This window comes from Ovis canadensis, chromosome 18, assembly GCF_042477335.2.
Source record: "Ovis canadensis isolate MfBH-ARS-UI-01 breed Bighorn chromosome 18, ARS-UI_OviCan_v2, whole genome shotgun sequence".
Taxonomy (NCBI): domain Eukaryota; kingdom Metazoa; phylum Chordata; class Mammalia; order Artiodactyla; family Bovidae; genus Ovis; species Ovis canadensis.
This window is the reverse complement of record NC_091262.1, coordinates 43,316,780-43,337,894: the sequence shown is the minus strand read 5'-3', so window position 1 is coordinate 43,337,894 and position 21,115 is coordinate 43,316,780. Positions and strand designations below refer to the sequence as shown.

The 21,115-nt window shown below is 41.6% G+C and overlaps 1 protein-coding gene across 2 annotated transcripts in view; it reads left to right on the top strand.

Annotated features, from left to right (window-relative positions):
- The first annotated feature begins 19,338 nt into the window (after positions 1 to 19,338).
- The window catches only part of LOC138423781 (neuronal acetylcholine receptor subunit alpha-7), a 160,624-nt gene continuing 158,847 nt past the window's right edge, over positions 19,339 to 21,115 (top strand). The window contains exons 1-2 of one of the 2 annotated variants that reach the window (XM_069560075.1): positions 19,339 to 19,507; positions 19,769 to 19,908. In XM_069560075.1, coding sequence (XP_069416176.1) covers positions 19,462 to 19,507; positions 19,769 to 19,908 — 186 coding nt within the window. In that variant the 5' untranslated portion in view covers positions 19,339 to 19,461. The remainder of the gene's footprint in view (positions 19,508 to 19,768; positions 19,909 to 21,115) is intronic. The other variant, XM_069560077.1, reaches the window with a different exon arrangement.

The following is a 21,115-nucleotide window of genomic DNA, read 5'->3' as shown; positions in this document are numbered from 1 at the left end:
TGAGACCAATATGCAGATATCAAATTTATTTCTACACATGCCACAGTTACACAATGAAATTTTTTAAAATATTGCTTTAATAGCATAAAACCATCAATATTTATTATGAGTGATTCCTGTAAAGTTTTCCAACATTTATACACTGAGAATTACAAAATACAGTTGATGTTTAAATAACACCGGTTTCAGCTATGTAGTCCACTGAGACACAGATTATTTTTCAGTAAAAACTACAGTCTTACACCATCCACATTTGGCTAAATCTGCAGATGGGGAACCATGACTATGGAGGAATAATTTTAAAGTTATATATAAGTTTGTGATTGTGAGGAGGGTTTTCACCCTTAGCCCTCATGTCATTCTTATTATTATTGAGAAAAATTAGAGAAGATTTAAATAAATGGGAGAAAACATCATGTTCACAGATAAAGAACCATACAGTAAGAAACGGATTTGGTCTAAATATTCCACAGAATTCCCCCCAAATTATAAAATGAATCACAATTACATTAAAGTAAAAAGGGACAGGAATACCCAAAGCAATTTAAAAGTATTTCTAAAAGGGTAGAACACGTATGCTACCAAGTACATAAACCTAATCAACATTAGCATAGTTGAGAAAGTGATGTTGGTACAAGATTGGAGGCACACTTATATACTGTCATCTTATGCACAAAGGTTATGTGGAAATACAAGGAGAAAAATTACCTTTTTATTAAATGGTATTGGGTCAGTTGAATATCCACATAATTATAAATCTCTATTCCTACCTTGGACTTCCCTTGTGGCTCAGTGGTAAAGACACAGCCTGCATTACAGGAGATGCTGGTTTGACCCTGGGTTGAGAAGATCCCCTGTAGAAGGAAATGGTAACCCACTCCAGTATTCTTGCCTGGAAAATTCCATGGACAGAGGAGCCTGGTGGGCCACAATCCATGGGTTCACAAAAGAGTCGGATGTGACTTAGCAACTAAACAACAACAATACTCCTACCTTACCTCATAGCACACACAAAAGTTAATTCCAAATGGATAAAAAAATCTTTTAAAAGAAAATGTTGGATGATATTTTTATGACCTTGGGATAGGCAAAGAAATCGAAAGAAGGGCACCAAAAATGCAAACTGTAGTTGGAAACGTTGATAAATTGGACCACACTAAGATTAAGAACATCTGCTCCTCAAAAGCTAGAATTAAGAAACTAAAAATGAAGCCACAGAGTTGTAAGAAATGTTTGCAATATAGATGTCTGACTAAGGACTCATACCCTGAACAAATAATGAATTCCTACAATAACTAAGAAAAGGCAGACAATCCAATAGAAAAAGGGGCAAAAGTCTTAAAAGTTACTTCAAAAAAGGGATATTCAAAATATCAATAAACACACGAAAGGCTGTCCAACTTTCTTAGTCATCAAGAAAATGCAAATTAAAAGCTGCAATGAGATCAAATTATCCATAAGCCAGAATGTCTGAAATTAAATTAAAGACAAGTGGATGAGTAGATCGCCCATGCATTGTGGTAGGAGTATAATTAGACTAAGCACTTTGGGAAATTGACAATATCTAGTAAAGCTGAACATTTGCAAATTCTGGGACCTAGCAGAGCTCACCAGAGAAACAGAACCAATGGGAGATATCTCCATCTCCATCTATATTTACTCATATGAACCTATTATATGTATCATGTATCTCTGTATCTATCGAGAGACTTATATGTATATATAAAGAGGTCTATTATCAGGAATCGGCTCACATGATTATGGAGCACAACAGGTTCCGAGATCTGCAGAGTGATCCAGCAAGCTGATGACAGCCAAAGAGATGGCTGTAATCCGTGAGCCCGAGAACCAGGAGAGCCGGAGGTAGGCTCCAACCTGAAGGCAGGAAAAAGCCAGAGTCCCAGCTTGAAGGCCTGCAGGCAGGGGGAATTCTGTCTTACTTGGGGGAGGGTCAGCCTTTTTATTCTACTCAGGCCTTCAACTAACTGTCTGAGTGTCATTCCCATTATGGAGAGCAATCTGTATCGCTCAGTTTACCAATTTAAATGTCAATCTTATAAAAAACACCCTCATAGAAATACCCAGAACAATCTTTGATATACATAAAAACTCTAGGTGTCTGTGGCTTAGTAAAGTTGACACATAAAATTAATTATCACAATATCCAGTGGAAATGTGAACACATTTCCCCAAGACATGTTCAAGAATATTCATGGCAGCATTATTCACAATAGCTTCACAATGGAAACAACCACATTTTCATCAATAGTGGATCTGGTGGTGTATTACTATAACCAGATACTATATGACAATTATGATGAATAAACTAAAGCTACATCCAGCAACATGAATGGATCTCAAACATAATGCTGCGTGAAAGAAGCCAGATCCAAAAGAACATGTCTTGTAAGATTCTGTTCATAACAGAACGAAAACATTCAAACCTAACCTCTGGTAGTAGAAGTCAGGTTACTCACGACTTTATTGGTGGGGGGGGTTAGAAACTGGAGAGGATCTTCCTGCTTGTAGTTAATATTTTGAATCTTGATCTAATTTCATTTTGTGTATATTCATCCAACTTTAATTTTATAATCTGTGCCTTTTATTATGTTTTCCTTTAAAAATATATCTTATAAATGGAGCCCAAATAAAGTACATTTAGAAAACAAAAGCTGGAATGATTTTTAAGTGATCATATCTTAAGTGTGGTAATGTCACAGAGAGGTTTCTTAAAAAGTTTATAAAAAGCCTGTGATGTAAAAACGAATGAAAATAAAAAGTAAACATGAGAGAAACAAATATGGATTACAATAATACAAAAAATTTGAACAGTAATAATAATGCCTAAATTTAGGAATAAAATGACAGAAAAAGAAACAAAACTTCCAATAATGATAACATACAATACTTAGACTCTGATGCTGGGAGGGATTGGGGGCAGGAGGAGAAGGGGACGACAGAGGATGAGATGGCTGGATGGTGTCACCGACTCGATGCACACGGGTTTGGGTGAACTCTGAGAGTTGGTGTTGGGCAGGGAGGCCTGGTGTGCTGTGATTCATGGGGTCGCAAGGAGTCGGACACGACTGAGCGACTGAACTGAAATGGGCGCAATAACATTTAAAGTGTTAAAACTAAGCAAGTGGTATTGAAAGCACATATAATGCTTAACTTTAAAATATGGAATATATCTAGAGAAAACCACAGTTTGAAATGATAACTGTTCCCAATGTTCATTGCAGCACTATTTACAATAGTGAAGACATGGAAGCAACCTAAATATCCATTGACAGAGAAATAAAGACGATGTGGTACATGTATACAACAGAATATTCCTCAACCATGAAAAGAATGGAATAACGGCCGTTTGCAGAAAAACGGGTGGACCTAGAATTATCATACTAAGTGATTAAGCCAGACAAAAACAAATATCATATGGTATCACTTGTATGTGAAATCTAAAAGAATGTTACAAGAATACATTTGAATCAGTTCTAATGAGGTGGATGAAACTGGAGCCTATTATACAGAGTGAAGTTAGCCAGAAAGAAAAACACCAATACAATATACTAACACATATATATGGAATTTAGAAAGATGGTAATGATAACCCTGTATGCAAGACAGCAAAAGAGACACAGATGTATAGAACAGACTTTTGGATTCTGTGGGAGAGGGAGAGGGTGGGATGATTTGGGAGAATGGCATTGAAACATGTATACTATCATGTAAGAAACGAATCGCCAGTCTATGTTCAATACAGGATACAGGATGCTTGGGGCTGGTGCACTGGGATGACCCCGAGAGATGATATGGGGAGGGTGGTGGGAGGGGGGTTCAGGATTGGGAACTCATGTACACCCATGGCAGATTCATGTCAATGTATGGCAAAACCAATACAGTATTGTAAAGTGAAAAAAAAAAAAAAAGAAGAAGAAAAGAAAAGAAAGTGAAGGTAAAAGTCAGCTCAGTCGTGTCTGACTGTTACTCTATGGACTGCAGTTTGCCAGGCTCCTCTGTCCATGGACTTTTCCAAGCCAGAATGCTGAAGTGGGTAGTCAGTCCACTTCAGTTCCTCCAGGGGATCTTCCCAACCCAGGGATCGAACCCAAGTCTCCTGCATTGCAGGTAGATTCTTTACCATCTGAGCTACCAGGAAAGCCCAAGAATACTGAGGTGAGAAGCCATTCCCTTCTCCAGGGGATCTTCCCAACCCAGAAATCTGAACCAGGGTCTCCTGCTTTGCAGGTGGATTCTTTACCAGCTGAGCTACCAGGGAAGCCCTTATATACAAAATAAAAATAAACCCACAGAGATAGCAAACAAACTTATAGTTACCAAAAGGGGAAGGGGAGAGGGATAGATTAGGGTAGGGAAGCTGTCTGCTTCAAGCCATGAAGGAGTACCTGCCACCATGAACAACTATAAAACTGGATGAAATATACCAGGACACTGTTTCTGAATGTTGGACAACAGGCAGTATAGGACTGTGATCCCATAATTTAGAGGAAAAAAGGGAGCCCTGCACTTTCCTTCACTTTCTGTCAGAGGGAAAGTGACCTTTTGGGACCTTGGGTGGAGAGATGGAACTCAAGGAGGCGAAGCAGTGTTGCTGAACTGAGGAGGCAGAGTGGGATTTCTAGGTTGAAAAAGTGGCTGGAATTTGTGTCAGCATACCCAAGAGGAGGGTGTAATGCAGAAAGTGGAGGTCCAGAAATCTGTGAGTTTTTCATGGGCTTTTGGTCAAGAACTAGGCTGAAAATGTGAAAAAAAGAAAGAAAAAAAAAAGTCACAAGGCCTAAGAGAAATTGCCTGTTACAGGGATAAAACCTGTAGAGACACGCTAAATATTGTGCTGAAGGATACTGGAGAGATCTTAGTCACCTTGGTCATTCAGCTGAGATCGCAGAAAAACCAATCTAGGATTCAAGATCACACCTTAGAGTAAGGGTTAGGCCTGGAACTAAGTTTATAGCAAATATAATACACCCAAGCAAAGTATAAAGCCAAGCTGGACAGGACTGGAACAGTACCTGTTAATAACAGCCTACCAGAATACGACTTAATACTCTTTAATGCACTCCCTACCATGTATCATCTATGATGTTTAGCACACATTAAAAATAATTAGACACATGAAGCAGAAAAAATTGAGCCCCATACTTAAGGGAGAAATACAATCAATAAAAACAGAATCCAAGATGACCCAGATGTAGGAATTAACAAAGACATTAAAGCAACTCTTGAATGTTTAAAAAGCATAAATAAAACCATATTCATAAGGAATAAGCTAACAGGGAACATCAGAGGTGAAATTAAAACCACAAAAAATAAACAAATATAAAATCTAGAAGTCAAAGTACATGAAAAATTTCACTGGATAGGCTTAACACCAGATTGCAGTCTTCAGAGAAAAGGATTATGGAATTTAAGGGCAGATGAATTGAAATAATCCTATCTGAAGAACAGAGGAAAAAACAGATGGGAAACAAAATAAACAGAGCCTTTTTAATATGCAGACTAGTGGCAAGCAAACTGACAAGTAGAAGCACATTTATCACCAGCATGTGCTCTATAAGGACCACCAAAAGGAAGTTTTACAGGGTGCAGGATAGGAGATAGAAACGTGGACTTGAACACACGAAGACCTCCACAAATAGGTAATATTAATTATAAAATAAGACTTTTCCCCTAATTATTTTTTTAATTGAAGTATAGTTGATTTACAACATCATGTTAGTTTCAGGTGCACAGCATAGTGATGCAATACTTTTATGGATAATACTCTCATTTTCTTAAAAACTCAACTGCATTTAAATACAAAATTAATAACATTGTAATGTGGGGTTTATCACCCATGTGGTTGTAAAATATATAACAACAACAATAAAAAGAATAAGGGGGGTAAATAGAATTTTACTGTTGTAAGATTATTACATTTTATCGGAGGTAGTACAATAGTAACCATAGTAGATATTCATAAATTAATGAAGTATATTGCAATTCCTTGAACAAACAATAAATGTAAAATAGGGTAACTAAAAAAGACAATAATGAAATTAAAACAAAAATATCAATAGATGCATAAAAAATGTTTCACTACCATTCATAGTACCAGTTTAAAAAAATACTAGTAATAGAAGAGAATGGCTTTGTTCAACTCAAGTGAATATATGAAACACCTACAACTAATATCATAATTAATAGTGAGAACGAAACTCTACCTGTAAGACCAGGAAGAAGACAAGGATGTCCACTCTCACCACTCCTATTCATTATCATCCTGGAATACAAGAAGAAAAAATAAATGGTACACAGATTGGAAAGGATAAAATAAAACTAGTATCTTTAGTCTCAGATAATCTGTCTGTTTATGTAGAACACACCAAAGAATCCACACATACAGAAAACACCCCCTCAAAACTTGTTAATTAAATAAATGCGTACAGCAGAAGTGCAGGATGTAAAGTCTATATACCAAATTAAACTGCTTTCCTATATACTAGCAATTGGAATTAAAATTTCAAAAAGCATTTGAAATTTGCAACAGCACCAAAGGAAATGATGTGCTTTGGCATACATCCAACAAAATATTTACAAGGTATGTTATGCAGAAAACTACAGAATGAGAGAAAACTCAATGAGAGAAATCAAAAGAGGTCTAAATAAATGGAGAAATATTCCATATTCATTCATTGGAAGAAACAATATTTTTAAAGTGCCAGTTCTTCCCAACTTGATCCATAAATTCAGCATAATCCCAATTAAAATCTGTTCCCTGGTGGCTCAGCTGGTAAAAAGAATCCACCCGCAATGCAGGAGACCTGGATTCGATCCCCAGGTTGGGAAGATTCCCTGGAGAAGGGAAAGGCTGCCCACTCCAGTGTTCTGGCCTGGAGAATCCCAGGGATGGGGGAGCCTGGTGGGCTGCCGTCTGTGGGGTCGCACAGGGTCGGACACGACTGAAGTAACTTAGCAGTAGCAGCAGCAGTGGCAGTGTAGTCTATGGAGTCACAAAGAGTCCAACATGACTGACCGACTTTCACTTTCACAGTCCCAATTAAACCTATAGGAGAAAACTGTAGGAAAAAAAAATCCATGTGACCTTAGGTTTGGTCTCTTTTGGACACAATATCAAAAGCACAATTCACAGAAGAAAAGGTTCATAATTTGGATTTTACTAAAATTAAACCTTTTGCTCTGTAATGAACATTGTTAAGTGAATGAAAAGACAATTCTCCAATGAGGAGAAAACATTTACAGACCACGTGTCTGATAAAGGACATCTATCCAAAATATAAAAAGACTATTTAAAACTCAACCATAGGAAAAAAAAGAAGTAAAAAATGGGTAGAAGATCTGAATAGATACCTCAGCAACCAAGATATATAGTTGGCAAATAGGCATATTGAAAAAAAAGGCTCAACATCATTTGTCATTAGAGAAACACAAATTAAAACAACAATGAAGCACCAGTCTCAGAATGGCAAATACCAGTTCTGGCAAGGATACACGCAATAGAGACTCTTCTAATTTCTGGATGAGAATGCAAAGTGGCATAGCCACTTTGGAAGATAATTTGGCAATTTCTTAAGAAACTAAATGTTATGGGTTGAATTGCAACACCATCCCCCTCCCAATCTCATGTCGAAATCTTAAACTCCAATACCTCAGAATATGACATTACTTGGAAATAGGGTCATTCATTGAAGATATATAATTATACTGGAGTTGTATACTGAAGTTATAATACTCTGGCTTCCCTGGTGGTTCAGATAGTCAAGAATCTGCCTTCTATTCAGGAGACCCCGGGCTGATCCCTGGGTCAGAAAGATCCCCTGGAGAAAGAAATGGCAACACACTCCAGTATTCTTGTCTGGAGAATTTCATGGACAAGGGAGCCTAGTGGGCTAGAGTCCATGGGATCGCAAAGAGTGGGACATGACTTAGAGACTAACACTTTCACTTATCACTTTCATTAGTTGGAGTAGAGTGGGTCCTTAATTTGAAATGACTGGTGTCTTTATGAAAAGGAAATTTGGAGACATATACACAGAGAAAGACCATTACACAGGGATGAAAGCGGAGATCAGGGTCATGCTGCTCCCTACCAAGGAAAGTCAAAGATTGCCATCAAACCACCAGAAGATACGAGAGAAATATGAAATATATTCTCCCTCACGGCCCTTAGAAGGAATCAACCCTTGCTGGTATCTTGATACTTCTAGCTTCCAGAATTGTTACACAGTAAATGTTTGCTGATTAAGCAACTCTGTTTGTAGTTCTTTATTACGGCAGCTCTAGGAGAAAGCAATGGCAACCCACTCCAGTACTCTTGCCTGGAAAATCCCATGGACAGAGGAGCCTGGTAGGCTGCAGTCCATGGGGTTGCTAAGAGTCGGACACGACTGAGTGACTTCACTTTCACTTTTCACTTTCATGCACTGGAGAAGGAAATGGCAACCCACTCCAGTGTTCCTGCCTGGAGAACCCCAGGGACGGGGGAGCCTGGTGGGCTGCCGTCTAGAGGTCGCACAGAGTCGGACACGACTGAAGTGACTTAGCAGCAGCAGCAGCAGAAAACTAACACATCAAACATAGCCCGATCCTATGATAATCACATTTCTGGGTATTTATCTAGTGATTTGAAACCTTAAATACACACACACACACACACAAATCTGCACTTGAATATTAATTACAGCTTTATTAATAACTACCCAAAACTGGAAACAAGATGTCCTTCTATAGATGAATAGAAAACTAAACTATCTTACATTTCCCTGATAGCTCAGTTGGTAAAGAATCTGCCTGCAATACAGGAGACCCTGGTTCAATTCCTGGGTCAGGAAGATGTGCTGGAGAAGGAATAGGCTACCCACTCCAGTATTCTTGGGCTTCCCTTGTGGCTCAGCTGGTAAAGAAGCCACCTGTTACAAATTCCTGGCCCAACAGCTATTCTTCGTTTCTATATGTTCACCTTTTCTATTCATTAATTCTTTTTTTGAAAAATATTTTGTTTTTGGTTGTCCTGAGTCTTTGTTCCTGCTCCAGCTCTTCTCTAATTGGCGGTGAGCAGGGAGGTTACTCTCTAGATGAGGAGCACAGGTTTTTCATTGCAGTGACTTCTCTTGTTGCAGGCTTCCCTTGTGGCTTAGCTGGTAAAGAATCTGCCTGCAGTTCAGGAGACCTGGACTTGATCCCTGGGTTGGGAAGATCTCCTGGAAAAGGGAAATGCTATCCACTCGCTCCAGTATTCTGGCCTGGAGAATTCCATGGACCATATAGTGCATGGAGTCACAAAGAGTCAGACATGACTGAGGGACTTTCACTTTCACATATATGGAATGGAATAGCATTCAGCAATAAAAAGAAATATGCTATCAAGCCATGCAAAAACATGGATGAATCTTAAAAGTATATTGCCACATGAAAGAATCAGTCTTAAAAAGCTACATACTGTATGATTCCATTTATATGACATTTTGTAAAAGGTAAAACTATAAAGAAGATAAGTGTATTCACGGTTTCCAGGCATTTGGGAAGAGAGAGAGAAATAGATGAAGCAGAGGGGAGTTTATGTTGTTACCGTTGTTCAGTTGCTCAGGCGTGTCCCAGTCTGGGCTGTAGCATGCCAGACTTCCCTGCCCTGCATTATTTCCAGGAGTTTGCTCAAACTCATGTTGAGTCAGTGATGCCATCCAACAATCTTATACTCTGTCACCCCTTTTTCGTCCTTTCCCAGTATCATGGTGTTTTCTAGTGAGTCAGCTCTTTGCATCAAGTATTGGAGCTTCGGCATCAGTCCTTCCAGTGAATAGCCAAGGTTGGTTTCCTTTAGGATTAACTGATTTGATCTCACTGTCCAAGTGACTCTCAAGAATCTTCTCCAGCACCACAATTCAAAAGCATCCTCACATCCGTACATGACTACTGGAAAAATCATAGCTTTGATTAGACAGACCTTTGTGGGCAAAGTGATGTCTCTGTATTTTAATAGACCGCGTGCATGCTAAGTCACTTCAGTCATGTCCGACTCTTGGCAACCCTACGGACTGTAGCCCTCCAAGCTCCTCTGTACATGGGATTCTTCAGGCAAGAATACTGGAGCGGGTTGCCATGCCCTCATTCAGGGAATCATCCCAACACAGGGATTGAAACTGCATCTCTTAAAGTCTCCTGCATTGGCAGGAGGGTTCTTTACCACTAGTGCCACCTGGGAAGCCCAGTACACTGTCTAGGTTTGTCATAGCTTTCCATCCAAGAAGCAAGCATCTTTTAATTTCACAGCTGCACTCACTGTCTGCAGTGATTTGGAGGCCAAGAAAAGAAAATCTGTCACTCCTTCCACTTTTGCCCCTTCTATTTGCCATGAAGTGATGGGACTGAATGTGCCATGATCTTAGTTGTTGAATCCTGAGTTTTAAGCCAGCTTTTTCACTCTCCTCCTTCACCCGCATCAAGAGGCTCTTCAGTTCCTCTTCACTTTCTGCCATTAGGGTGGTATCATCTGCATTTCTGAGGTCACTGATATTTCTCCTGCCAATCTTGATTCCGCTTGTGCTTCAACCAGCCCAGCATTTTGCATGATGTACTCTGAACATAAGTTAAATAAGCAGCATGACAATATACAGCCTTGACAAACTCCTTTCCCAAGTTTGAATCAGTCCATTGATCCATGTCTGGTTCTAATTGTTGCTTCTTAATTTGCATACAAGTTTCTCAGGAGGCAGGTAAGATGGTCTGGTATTCCCATCTCTTTAAGAATTTTCCAATTTGTTGTGATCCACACAGTCAAAGGCTTTAGCATAGTCAATGCAGAAGCAGATATTTTTCTGGAATTCCCTTGCTTCTTCTACAATCCAACAGAGGTTCCAATCTGATCTCTGATTCCTCTGCCCTTTCTAAACCCATCTTGTACATCTGGAAGTTCTTAGTTCACACACTGCCTATGCCTGGCTTGAAAGATTTTTGAGCATAACCTTGCTAGCATATGAAATTGTATGGTAGTTTGAGCAGTCTTTGGCATTGCCCTTCTTTGGGATTGGTATGAAAGCTGACATTTTCCAGTCCTGTGGCCACTGCTAAGTTTTCCTAACCTGATGACAAATTGAGTGCAGCACTTCAACAACATCATCTTTTATGATTTTAAACAGCTCAGCTGGAATTCCATCACCTCCACTAACTTTGTTCATAATAATACTTCCTAAGGCCACTTGACTTCACACAGGGGAGTTTATAGACAGTAAAGTATTATACTATTCTGTATAATACTTTAATGGTCAAGCTATGACATTTTGCATTTTTAAAACTCCGTAGAATTTTATAACAAAAAGAATGAGTCTCACTTGATGCAAATTTTAAAAAATCACTTAGGACTTCAGAGGAAACCCATGATGAAATATTGATTGTGACAAAAATATCTAAAATATCCTCAGTGAAGTTGTTGAGGGAAAAAATGTACTGACCCAAGTAACTATGGCAATGCATGGAGACGTAAAGGCAAAAAAACTATACAGGCACTGTACTCCAGTCATCGAAGCATATGTATATCACCTAAGGGTTCAGGTTAAGAATTCTGAAAACTTTATAGATCTATACCAAAATTCAAAATTCAGTAAGTAAATAGATGCCATGGTATGACACAGGCTTTTCACTATAGGAGCTGAGGGTGGAGGAAGCTGGGATGATCCATATGGTATTAGAGTTGGAAAACTTCAGTGTGGAGTTATGTGTGGCTTAATATGGATATAGATAGGTTTATGCATGTACACAGGTTAAATAAACATATACCTTCTTCCTCTGACTGCTTCAGGGGTCCTAGAAGCAACACTCCCCCAGTACCAACATGCACACCCAGGACTCACATATTTATTTCTAATTCCATTTTCAAACAAAAGGAAATAGGGATCCTTGGAGAAATGTCTGATTCTAGGACTGGGGCCAGAAATATAAGTATGAAGAATCGTGTAGTGCTAGAAAGAATGCAAGTACTGAAAGCAATCCACAAGAGAGGGTATCAGAGCAATGCGGGAGTCAACTGAACAAGCTCCCAATGACTGAAGAATTTGGTCAACAAAATAAAGTTGTATTCAATTATAACCCAGAGTAGAAAGTAAATGTTCATGAGTCTACACTGACATAAAAAAAAGATTAAATACATAAATAAATGTGGGAGAAGAGATGAATGCCCAAGTAGAATAATTTAAGATAATTTATGTAAGTATGTACTTTACAGCATATTTAATTTGTATGTAAAAACTTCAAGTGGAGCTTAACTCCCAACTCCTTAAAGTGGGGTACACATTTTTCCATCCTTCCAAAGTCCACAGAACAGAGAGGAAGGTGCAAAAGAGTAACTTCACAAGGGAGAAATACAACAAACACTAGATCCACACAGGTGATCAAGGTCAACATTAACTGGGATAAGTGATGTTGATAGTACATACACTCGATATGATGTGATGAGAATGGCATTTTACCTTTGTAGTCATCTTCCTCCAAACTCACAACCTCAGTCTAATCCTGAGTAAACATCAGATAAATCCAGATTGAAGGACATTCTACAAAACAGCTGACAGGTACTCCTCAGAACTCTCAAGATTATCAATAAACAGGCATGACTGAGACACCATCACAGCCAAGAGGAGCCCAAGGAGACACGTGACATAGCTAATGTGATGTGGCGTTCTGATGGAATTCTGGAACAGAAACATAGTGGCAAAAACTAAGAAAATATGAATAAAGTGTTGTTGTTAGTTAATATATTTATATTCTTTCTTTTGGGCTTCCCCCATGGCTCAGTGGTTAAAATAATTTGCCTGTAATGCAGGAGATGTGGGTTCAATCCCTGGATCAGGAAGATCCCCTGGAGGAGGGCATGACAACCCTCTCCAGTATTCTTGTCTGGAGAATCTCATGGACAGAGCAGACTGGTGGGCTATAGTCCATAAGGCCATACAGAGTTGGACACAACTGAAGCAACTCAGCACATTCTTTCTTTAGTTGGAAAAATACAACATACTGATGTTAGATGTTAACAATAGTGGGTACCGCGTACTGACTATATAAGAATTCTCTGTATGTCTCTATAACTCTTTTTGTAAACCTAAAACTATTCTAAACTTAAAAGTTTAATCAAACAGAAAAACAAAAATATGACCTTTGCTGTAGTGTTTTAGAAGATACTCTTGATCGAGTTAAGATAGTTTCCTTCAACCTTCAGTTCAGTTCAGTTCAGTCGCTCAGTCGTGTACGACTCTTTGTGACTCCATGAATCGCAGCACGCCAGGCCTCCCTGTCCATCACCAACTCCAGGAGTTCACTCAAACTGATGTCCATCAAGTCAGTGATGCCATCCTGCCATCTCATCCTCTGTCATCCCCTTCTCCTTTAATCTTAGGTTGGCTGTGTACTTTTTAATCCTGAAAGGGCATTGCATTTTACACAACACATTGAATTTTATTATGTTAGAATGTGTTGTTGACATGATAATTTTATTAGCCTGTTAATATGGTGATGAGTATTTTGCCTTCATGGGATAAACATACTCAATGTTGTTTGATAGCATTTTACTCACATTGGAACTTCTTTCAAAATTGGAATTAGTCCACTAAACACCTGCCACTATTTTAGCAACTAAGTTTATGTAACGTTCTAAGTCTTTTGTTGTCATTTCAACAATCTTCAAAGCATCTTCACCAGGAGTATATTCCATCTCAGGAAACCACTTTCTTTGCTCATCCATAAGAAGTGACTCCCCTTCCATTCAAGTTTTATTATGAGATTGCAGCAATTCAGTCACATCTTCAAGCTCAACTGCTAATTCTAGTTTTCTTTCTAAGCCATCTTCAGTTACCTCTTCCACTGAAGACTTGACTCCTCAAAGTCATTCAACAGGAATGGAATCAACTTCTACCAAAATCTTCTAAATTTTGATATTTGACCTCTTTTCATGAATTGCAAATGTTCTTAATGGCATCTAGTATCGTGAATCTTTTCCAGAATGTTTCAACCTACTTTGCTCAGAGCCATCAGAGGAATCACTATCTACAGCAGCTGTAGCCTTATGAAATGTATTTCCTCAATAAGAAGACATTAAAGTTGAAGTTACTCTTTGATTCACAGGCTACAGAATGGATATTGTGTTAGCAGGCATGAAAACAACATTCATTTTTTTGTCCATCTGCATCAGAATTCTTGCATAACCAGGTGCATTGACAATAAGCAGTACTATTTTGAAGGGAGCCTTTTTTTTTTTTTTCCCTGAATAGTAGGTCTCAACAGTGGGTCTAAAATACTCAGATAAGCATGTTGTAAACAGATGTGCTATCATTCAGACTTTGTTGTTTCATTTAGAGAGCAGGAAGAGTAGATTTACCATAATTCTTAACAGCCCAAGTGCTCTTCCCTGGTGGCGCAAATGATAAAGAACCTACCTGCAATGCAGAAGACCTGGGTTCAATCCCTGGGTTGGAAAGATCTCCTGGAGAAGGGAATGGTAACCCACTCCAGTATTCTTGTCTAGGAAATCCCATGGACAGAGGAGTCTGTTTGTCTTCAGTCCATGGGGTTGCAAAGAGTTGGTCATGACTAACTAACACTTTCATTTTTTACTAAGGGCCCAAGGAGTTTCAGCAAGGCAAATGAGCATTAGCTTCAACTTCAAGTCACCAGGGGCATTAGCCCCTAACAAGAGAGTCAGTCTGACCTTTGAATCTTTGAGAGTGCTTTAACTTCTCCTCTCTAGCTATGAAAGTCCTAGATGGCATCTTTTCCCAATAAAGGCTATTTCATCTACACTGAAAATCTGTTGTTTAGTGTAGCCACCTTCATTGATCATCTTACCAAGATCTTTTGGATGACTTGCTGCAGCTTCCATGTCAGCACCTGGGGCTTCACCTTGCTTGTATGTTATGGAGATGGTGTCTTTCCATAAATCTCATAGACCAATCTCATCTAGCTTCAAATTTTCTTCTGTAGCCTCCTCACCTCTCTTAGTCTTCACAGAATTGAAGAGAGTTAGGGTCTTGCTCTGCATTAGGCTTTGGCTCTGCATCAGGCTTTGGCTCTAAGGGAATGTTATGACTGCTTTGATCTTCTATCTAGTTCACTAACAGTTTCTCTATATTAGTAAGAAGGCTGTTTCATTTTCTTATCACCCACGTGTTCACTAGAACAGTATTTCAAATTTCTTTCAAAAATGTTTCCTTTTAATGTGCAACTTGGCTAACTGTTTGGTGCAAGAGTTCTAGCTTCTGACCTTTCTCAGCTTTTGACATGCCTTCCTCACTATGCTTAATTATTTTTAGCTATTGATTTAAAATGAGAGATGTGTGACTCCTCCTTTCATTTGAACAGTTAGAGGCCACTGTAGGGTATAAATTGGCCTAATTTCAACAATACTGTTTTTCAGGGAATAGGAAGGCCCAAGGAGTGGGAGAGAGACAGAGGAACTCCTGATTAGTGGAGCAGTCAGGATACAACGGCATGCTAAGTCACTTCAGTCATGTCTGACTCTTTGAACCCGATGGACTGTAGTTTGCCAGGCTCCTGTCTATGGGGTTTCTCCAGGCAAGAATACTGGGGTGGGTTGCCATGACCTCAACCAGGGGATCATCCCAATCCAGGGATTGAACCCAGGTCCCTGTATTACAGGCAGATTTTTTTTTAAACCGTCTGAGCCCCAGGGAAGCCCACAGTTTTTATCAAGTTTGCTATCTTATATGAGTGTGGTCTGTGGTGCTTCAGAACTTGAACAATGATATCAAGGATCACTAATTACAGATAACCATAAAGAATATAATTTTAATGAAAAACTTCGAAATATTGTGAGAATTAGCAAATGTGACACAGTGGTATAAAGTGAGCAAATGCTCTTGGAAAAACTATATCAATAAACTTGCTCAATACAAAGTTGCACCATAGGCTAATGTAAACTAATGTAAGTGTTCTGAGCATGTCCAAGGTAGGCTAAACTAATCTTTGATGTTTGGTAGGTTAGGTTGTATTCAATGCATTTTCAGCTTATAATATTTTCAACTTGCAATGGGTTTATCCAGATGTAAGCCCAATGTAAGTTGAGGAAGATCTGTACTTATTGACTTGCTGTCCCACTGGAAAATGGTTTAATTTGAGATTTCTGGCATTGTAAGGTACAGGGGAGGCAAGGAAATAGTTATGCTTCCAGGACCTTGATCCCCACGACCATACTACACATATATGAAGTTCCTTGGCCCCTCTGGGCTCATATCCCTCTAGGATGGAAGGCAGAGCTTTTAGATACTTGCAGGTAATGTGTAGGCGAGTAAGAGCTGTGCTCATAGGACCAGAGGAGGTGGTGTGTCACTGGCAATTTTCCAATTGATGTTTATGATCCCTCTATTCTGTTGGGTTTTATTTCCCTTGTCTGACTCCCTTTTTGCTAGCAGCCAATACTGTGTAGCTCATTCCTTTACCACATGCCAATTCTGTGTGTATCCTGGCTGCCACAGATGCTGTAGAACTCAGGAACCAGATGAAGTGAAGATGATGCCTGTCTGCTCACCAGGAATCCCTGCTCTGGGGTTCCCATCAAACACCTTCTTTGAGGCAAGCCCAGGTCAGCAGTCACCTTTTCTATGAACCATTCTCCGGAAAGAATGAACCCTTCCTTCTTTTAGGATCTTGGTACATTTATCAACGCAGTGACCACAGGACAGGAAAAGGTCAGTTTTCATTCCAATTCCAAAGAAAGGCAATGCAAAAGAATGCTCAAACTACCACACAGTTGCACTCATCTCACATACTAGTAAAGTAATGTTCAAAATTCTACAAGCCAGGCTTCAGTAATACGGGAACCGTGAACTCCCTGATGTCCAAGCTGGTTTTAGAAAAGGCAGAGGAACCAGAGATCAAATTGCCAACATCTGCTGGATCATGGAAAAAGCAAGAGAGTTCCAGAAAAAACATCTACGTCTGCTTTATTGACTATGCCAAAGCCTTTGACTGTGTGGATCACAATAAACTGTGGAAAATTCTGAAAGAGATGGGAATACCAGACCACCTGACCTGCTTCTTGAGAAATCTGTATGCAGGTCAGGAAGTAACAATTAGAACAGAACATGGAACAAAAGACTGGTTCCAAATAGGAAAAGGAGTACATCAAGGCGGTATATTGTTACCCTGCTTATTTAACTTATATGCAGAGTACATCATGAGAAATGCTGGACTGGAAGAAACACAAGCTGGAATCAAGATTGCCGGGAGAAATATCAATAACCTCAGATATGCGGATGATACCACCCTTATGGCAGAAAGTGAAGAGGAGCTAAAAAGCCTCTTGATGAAAGTGAAAGAGGAGAGGGGAAAAGTTGGCTTAAAGCTCAACATTCAGAATATGAAGATCATGGCATCTGGTCCCATCACTTCATGGGAACTAGATGGGGAAATAGTAGAAACAGTGTCAGATTTTATTTTGGGGGGCTCCAAAATCACTGCAGATGGTGACTGCAGCCATGAAATTAAAAGACGCTTACTCCTTGGAAGAAAAGTTATGACCAACCTAGATAGTATATTCAGAAGCAGAGACATTACTTTGCCGACTAAAGTCCATCTAGACAAGGCTATGGTTTTTCCTGTGGTCATGTATGGATGTGAGAGTTGGACTGTGAAGAAGGCTGAGCGCTGAAGAATTGATGCTTTTGAACTGTGGTGTTGGAGAAGACTCTTGAGAGTTCCTTGGACTGCAAGGAGATCTAACCAGTCCATTCTGAAGGAGATCAACCCTGGGAGTTCTTTGGAAGGAATGATGCTAAAGCTGAAGTTCCAGTCCTTTGGCCACCTCATGCAAAGAGCTGACTCATTGGAAAAGACTCTGATGCTGGGAGAGATTCGGGGCAGGAGGAGAAGGGGACGACCCAGGATGAGATGGCTGGATGGCATCACGGACTCTATGGACTTGAGTCTGAGTGAACTCCGGGAGATGGTGATGGACAGGGAGGCCTGGCATGCTGCGATTCATGGGGTCGCAAAGAGTCGGACACGACTGAGTGACTGAACTGAACTGATACTGATTATTTATATATGCATCATGTCTAAATATATATACATATAAAGTGGGTTTTCTTTTTTTTTTTTTTTTTGCTACAAGACACTTCATTGCAAGGCTGGCATGCTTCTTTGTTTTTCCAAATCAAAGAACTTATTTAGCTGCCCATTCCTGATGTTGGGGTAAATTCATGGGCAGGCACACTTTGGTAAGCTTTCCCCTAGTTTTTGGTGCTATCCAAGAATTCTGGGCCTTATGCAATTCAGACATACAGGCGTTGCCTCTGCTGGTCCACAGTGATCCTAACATCTGGTGGAGCTCTGATTCTCTGGGGCCTAAGGAAGCTGAGCTGCAGACCACCTAACTTGAGTGCAGGTACCCATCTGCTCTCAGCTTTCTGCAACATGCTTGCTGAGGGCAAAAGGGATAGAGTTTACCCACCACTTTTGAAGGCTCTCCTCAGCATTCTCTCCTCCATCCGCTCCCAGATCAGGCCCCCTCTTCAACATCTGGGGTATGATTAACCCCTTGACCTCTTGATTGGTGTCTGCTCAGAAGCTTCCCTTGGCAATGACCTTTCGCTGGCAAAAAAAAAAAAAAAAAAAAGCCTAGATCACACCACCAACTTTTGCCTGTCCTCTGGCAAGGAGCTGAGAGTTAACTTCCCCCGCCCCCACCTCAGCCTTTTGAATTGCCTTTAAAAGAGAACTAAACATAAAGAAGATATACACTGGGAATTTCATCACACACTTTTGCAGCGTCTCCTCCTTGAATAATGCTTCCCTGGCAGATTTCGGCTCTCCTCTGGACACCTCCAGAGCCATCTGAGAATCAGGCCGGTGATGCCCAGCAAATGGTTGCTGGAAGAACATCCACCACAGCTCGCGGGGGTAGGAGGGACCTGTCTCACGTCTGTCTCCTTTCCTTTGGGTGGACTCGCGAACCTGTGAGAGCCTGGTTCCTGGGCTTCGCATCCAGCAGCTGGCGTGGAGGCAGGGCCCTGGGGAGCCAGATTCAGAAGGGTCCCACCGTTCTTCCAGCGACCCGGCGTGGCTTCTGCCTGAGAGTGGCAGCGAACGGACCGGGGACAAAGGACAGAAGAGACAGGCAGACCCTGGCCGTTCACAGCCTCGGGCACGCGGGTACCGCTCGGTGAAGACGGACGCGGCGGGGGGGCGCGCGTCTCCGGGACTTCTGGGCTACTGTCTCCTCCGCGGCCGCCCAGCGCTGGGGTCGGGCGGCGGGCTGGTCGGGGGGAGGGGTGCGGGGGACGGGGGCGGGGCTCGTCACGAGGAGAGGCGCGCGGGGGCGGGCGGGGCGTGGGCGCGCGCTGGGCTTTTTAAAGGCGCGCCAGCAGAGCCGGGTGAGGCGGCTTTGCGGCCGCAGGCGCAGGCCAGGGCTGGTTTCTGAGACGCGCAGCTCCGGCCCCCAACATGCGCGGCTCGCTGTGCCTGGCGCTGGCAGCGTCGATCTTGCACGGTAAAGTCGCCGGTCTCTCCACCCATCACTCTTGCTCCGTGGGATCCCAGGCGCATCCCAGGCGGCTCGGGGCGCCCCGCGCCGGGGACGGGATTGGGGATTCGCGCCTGCTGCTGAGGGCGGCGGGAGGCGCTGCCGAGGGAAGGCGAGCCCGGCACTTCTGGGCTGCGCTGCTTGGGCGGCTGGGGGTGCGGGCAGGGGGCGCATCCCCGCCGGCTTTCACTGAGCAGCCCGCGCGTCTCTCCTTTCCTCTCCCCGAAGTGTCCCTCCAAGGCGAGTTCCAGAGGAAGCTCTACAAGGACCTGGTGAAGAACTACAACCCCCTGGAGAGGCCGGTGGCCAACGACTCGCTGCCGCTCACAGTCTACTTCTCCCTGAGCCTCCTGCAGATCATGGACGTGGTAAGTTCCGGCCGGCCCGGGCCTGCCCGCCGCCGTGTGCCTCGGTTTCCCCAGCTGCCCAGGGAGAAACCTGGCGTTCCCAGGCCACCTGTGCGCTGGTACTTCAGACCTGACTTGCCCTCAGATTAGAAACTCAGGGTGAAAGTATCTCCATCCTGAGTCAGGAATCATCAAGAATAGGTGCGAATGGTCACACATTAGTACCCCTTCTGGTATAAGTATTGGCATGCAGTCTGACATGGGTGTCAATTTAGGCATTTCTAGACTTTTCTCCCGCTTCCCTGGGTAGGGGTCTGGCCCTGGGCTTTGCAGCTGACTCGTCTGTCCAGGCAGAGGGCCGGCTGTGAGCATTTAGACCCCCCTCCCCAGTTCCAATAATGGGCATGGTTTGCTTTCCTGGGGAGGTTAATGCAGGTGGTTCTGCTCTGAAGATGAGCAAGGCTCCGCTGCCCGGATTCACTTGTCTGCTTGTTCAGGCAACTGCTTCCAGCCCCACGGGCTTCTTGCAGACTTATTGGTGCTCACTTTAATTGGCAGATCTGTGTAAAATCTGGATAAGTTTGTTCTTCTGCTCTTCTAGATTGCTTTGGATATTCACTTTTCATTGGCACATCCTTCATACAGTACAAATATTTAATGAAAGCATTTAAGTCATTATAAGTGAGTTTCAGTGTCTAGCCTGTACAAAGCATTGGACTCGGCTCTGGAGCAGTATACAGGGATGATGATGTTCCAAGGAGGGGAGAATGTGGTAGGAAAGGGATGTGAGAAAAACTACAACAGGTGGAAAGTGCTAAGAGCCTCCAGAAGTGTAAGAAGACAGGTGAGATTTCATAATCCTACAAATAAAGAGTGCCTGTTCTATTAAACTGTTGTATGTTGCATCATTTAATCTAGTTAAAATTGCTAAGATGAATGGCTGCTTTTCCCACAGGACACCTGTGTTAAATGTATAGTTCCTTCTATTCCACAGTTAGACCTATGCTTCAAAATACTCAGTGTGTATGCAGTGATGTGGACAAACTATTTCGCTGCAGAGCTGTAAAAGCAGATAAGTGCTGTCCCGTGGGTTACCAGGGCAAAAATTGCTGTTTAGAGAGTTTGGACTGTAGGAAGAAGGAAAGGACAGAGATATGGGGTTAGGGGAAGAGGTGCTGAGAAAGCTGCCCTGGTGTTGAGCAGAGCCAGGGCAGAGAAATGGAATCTC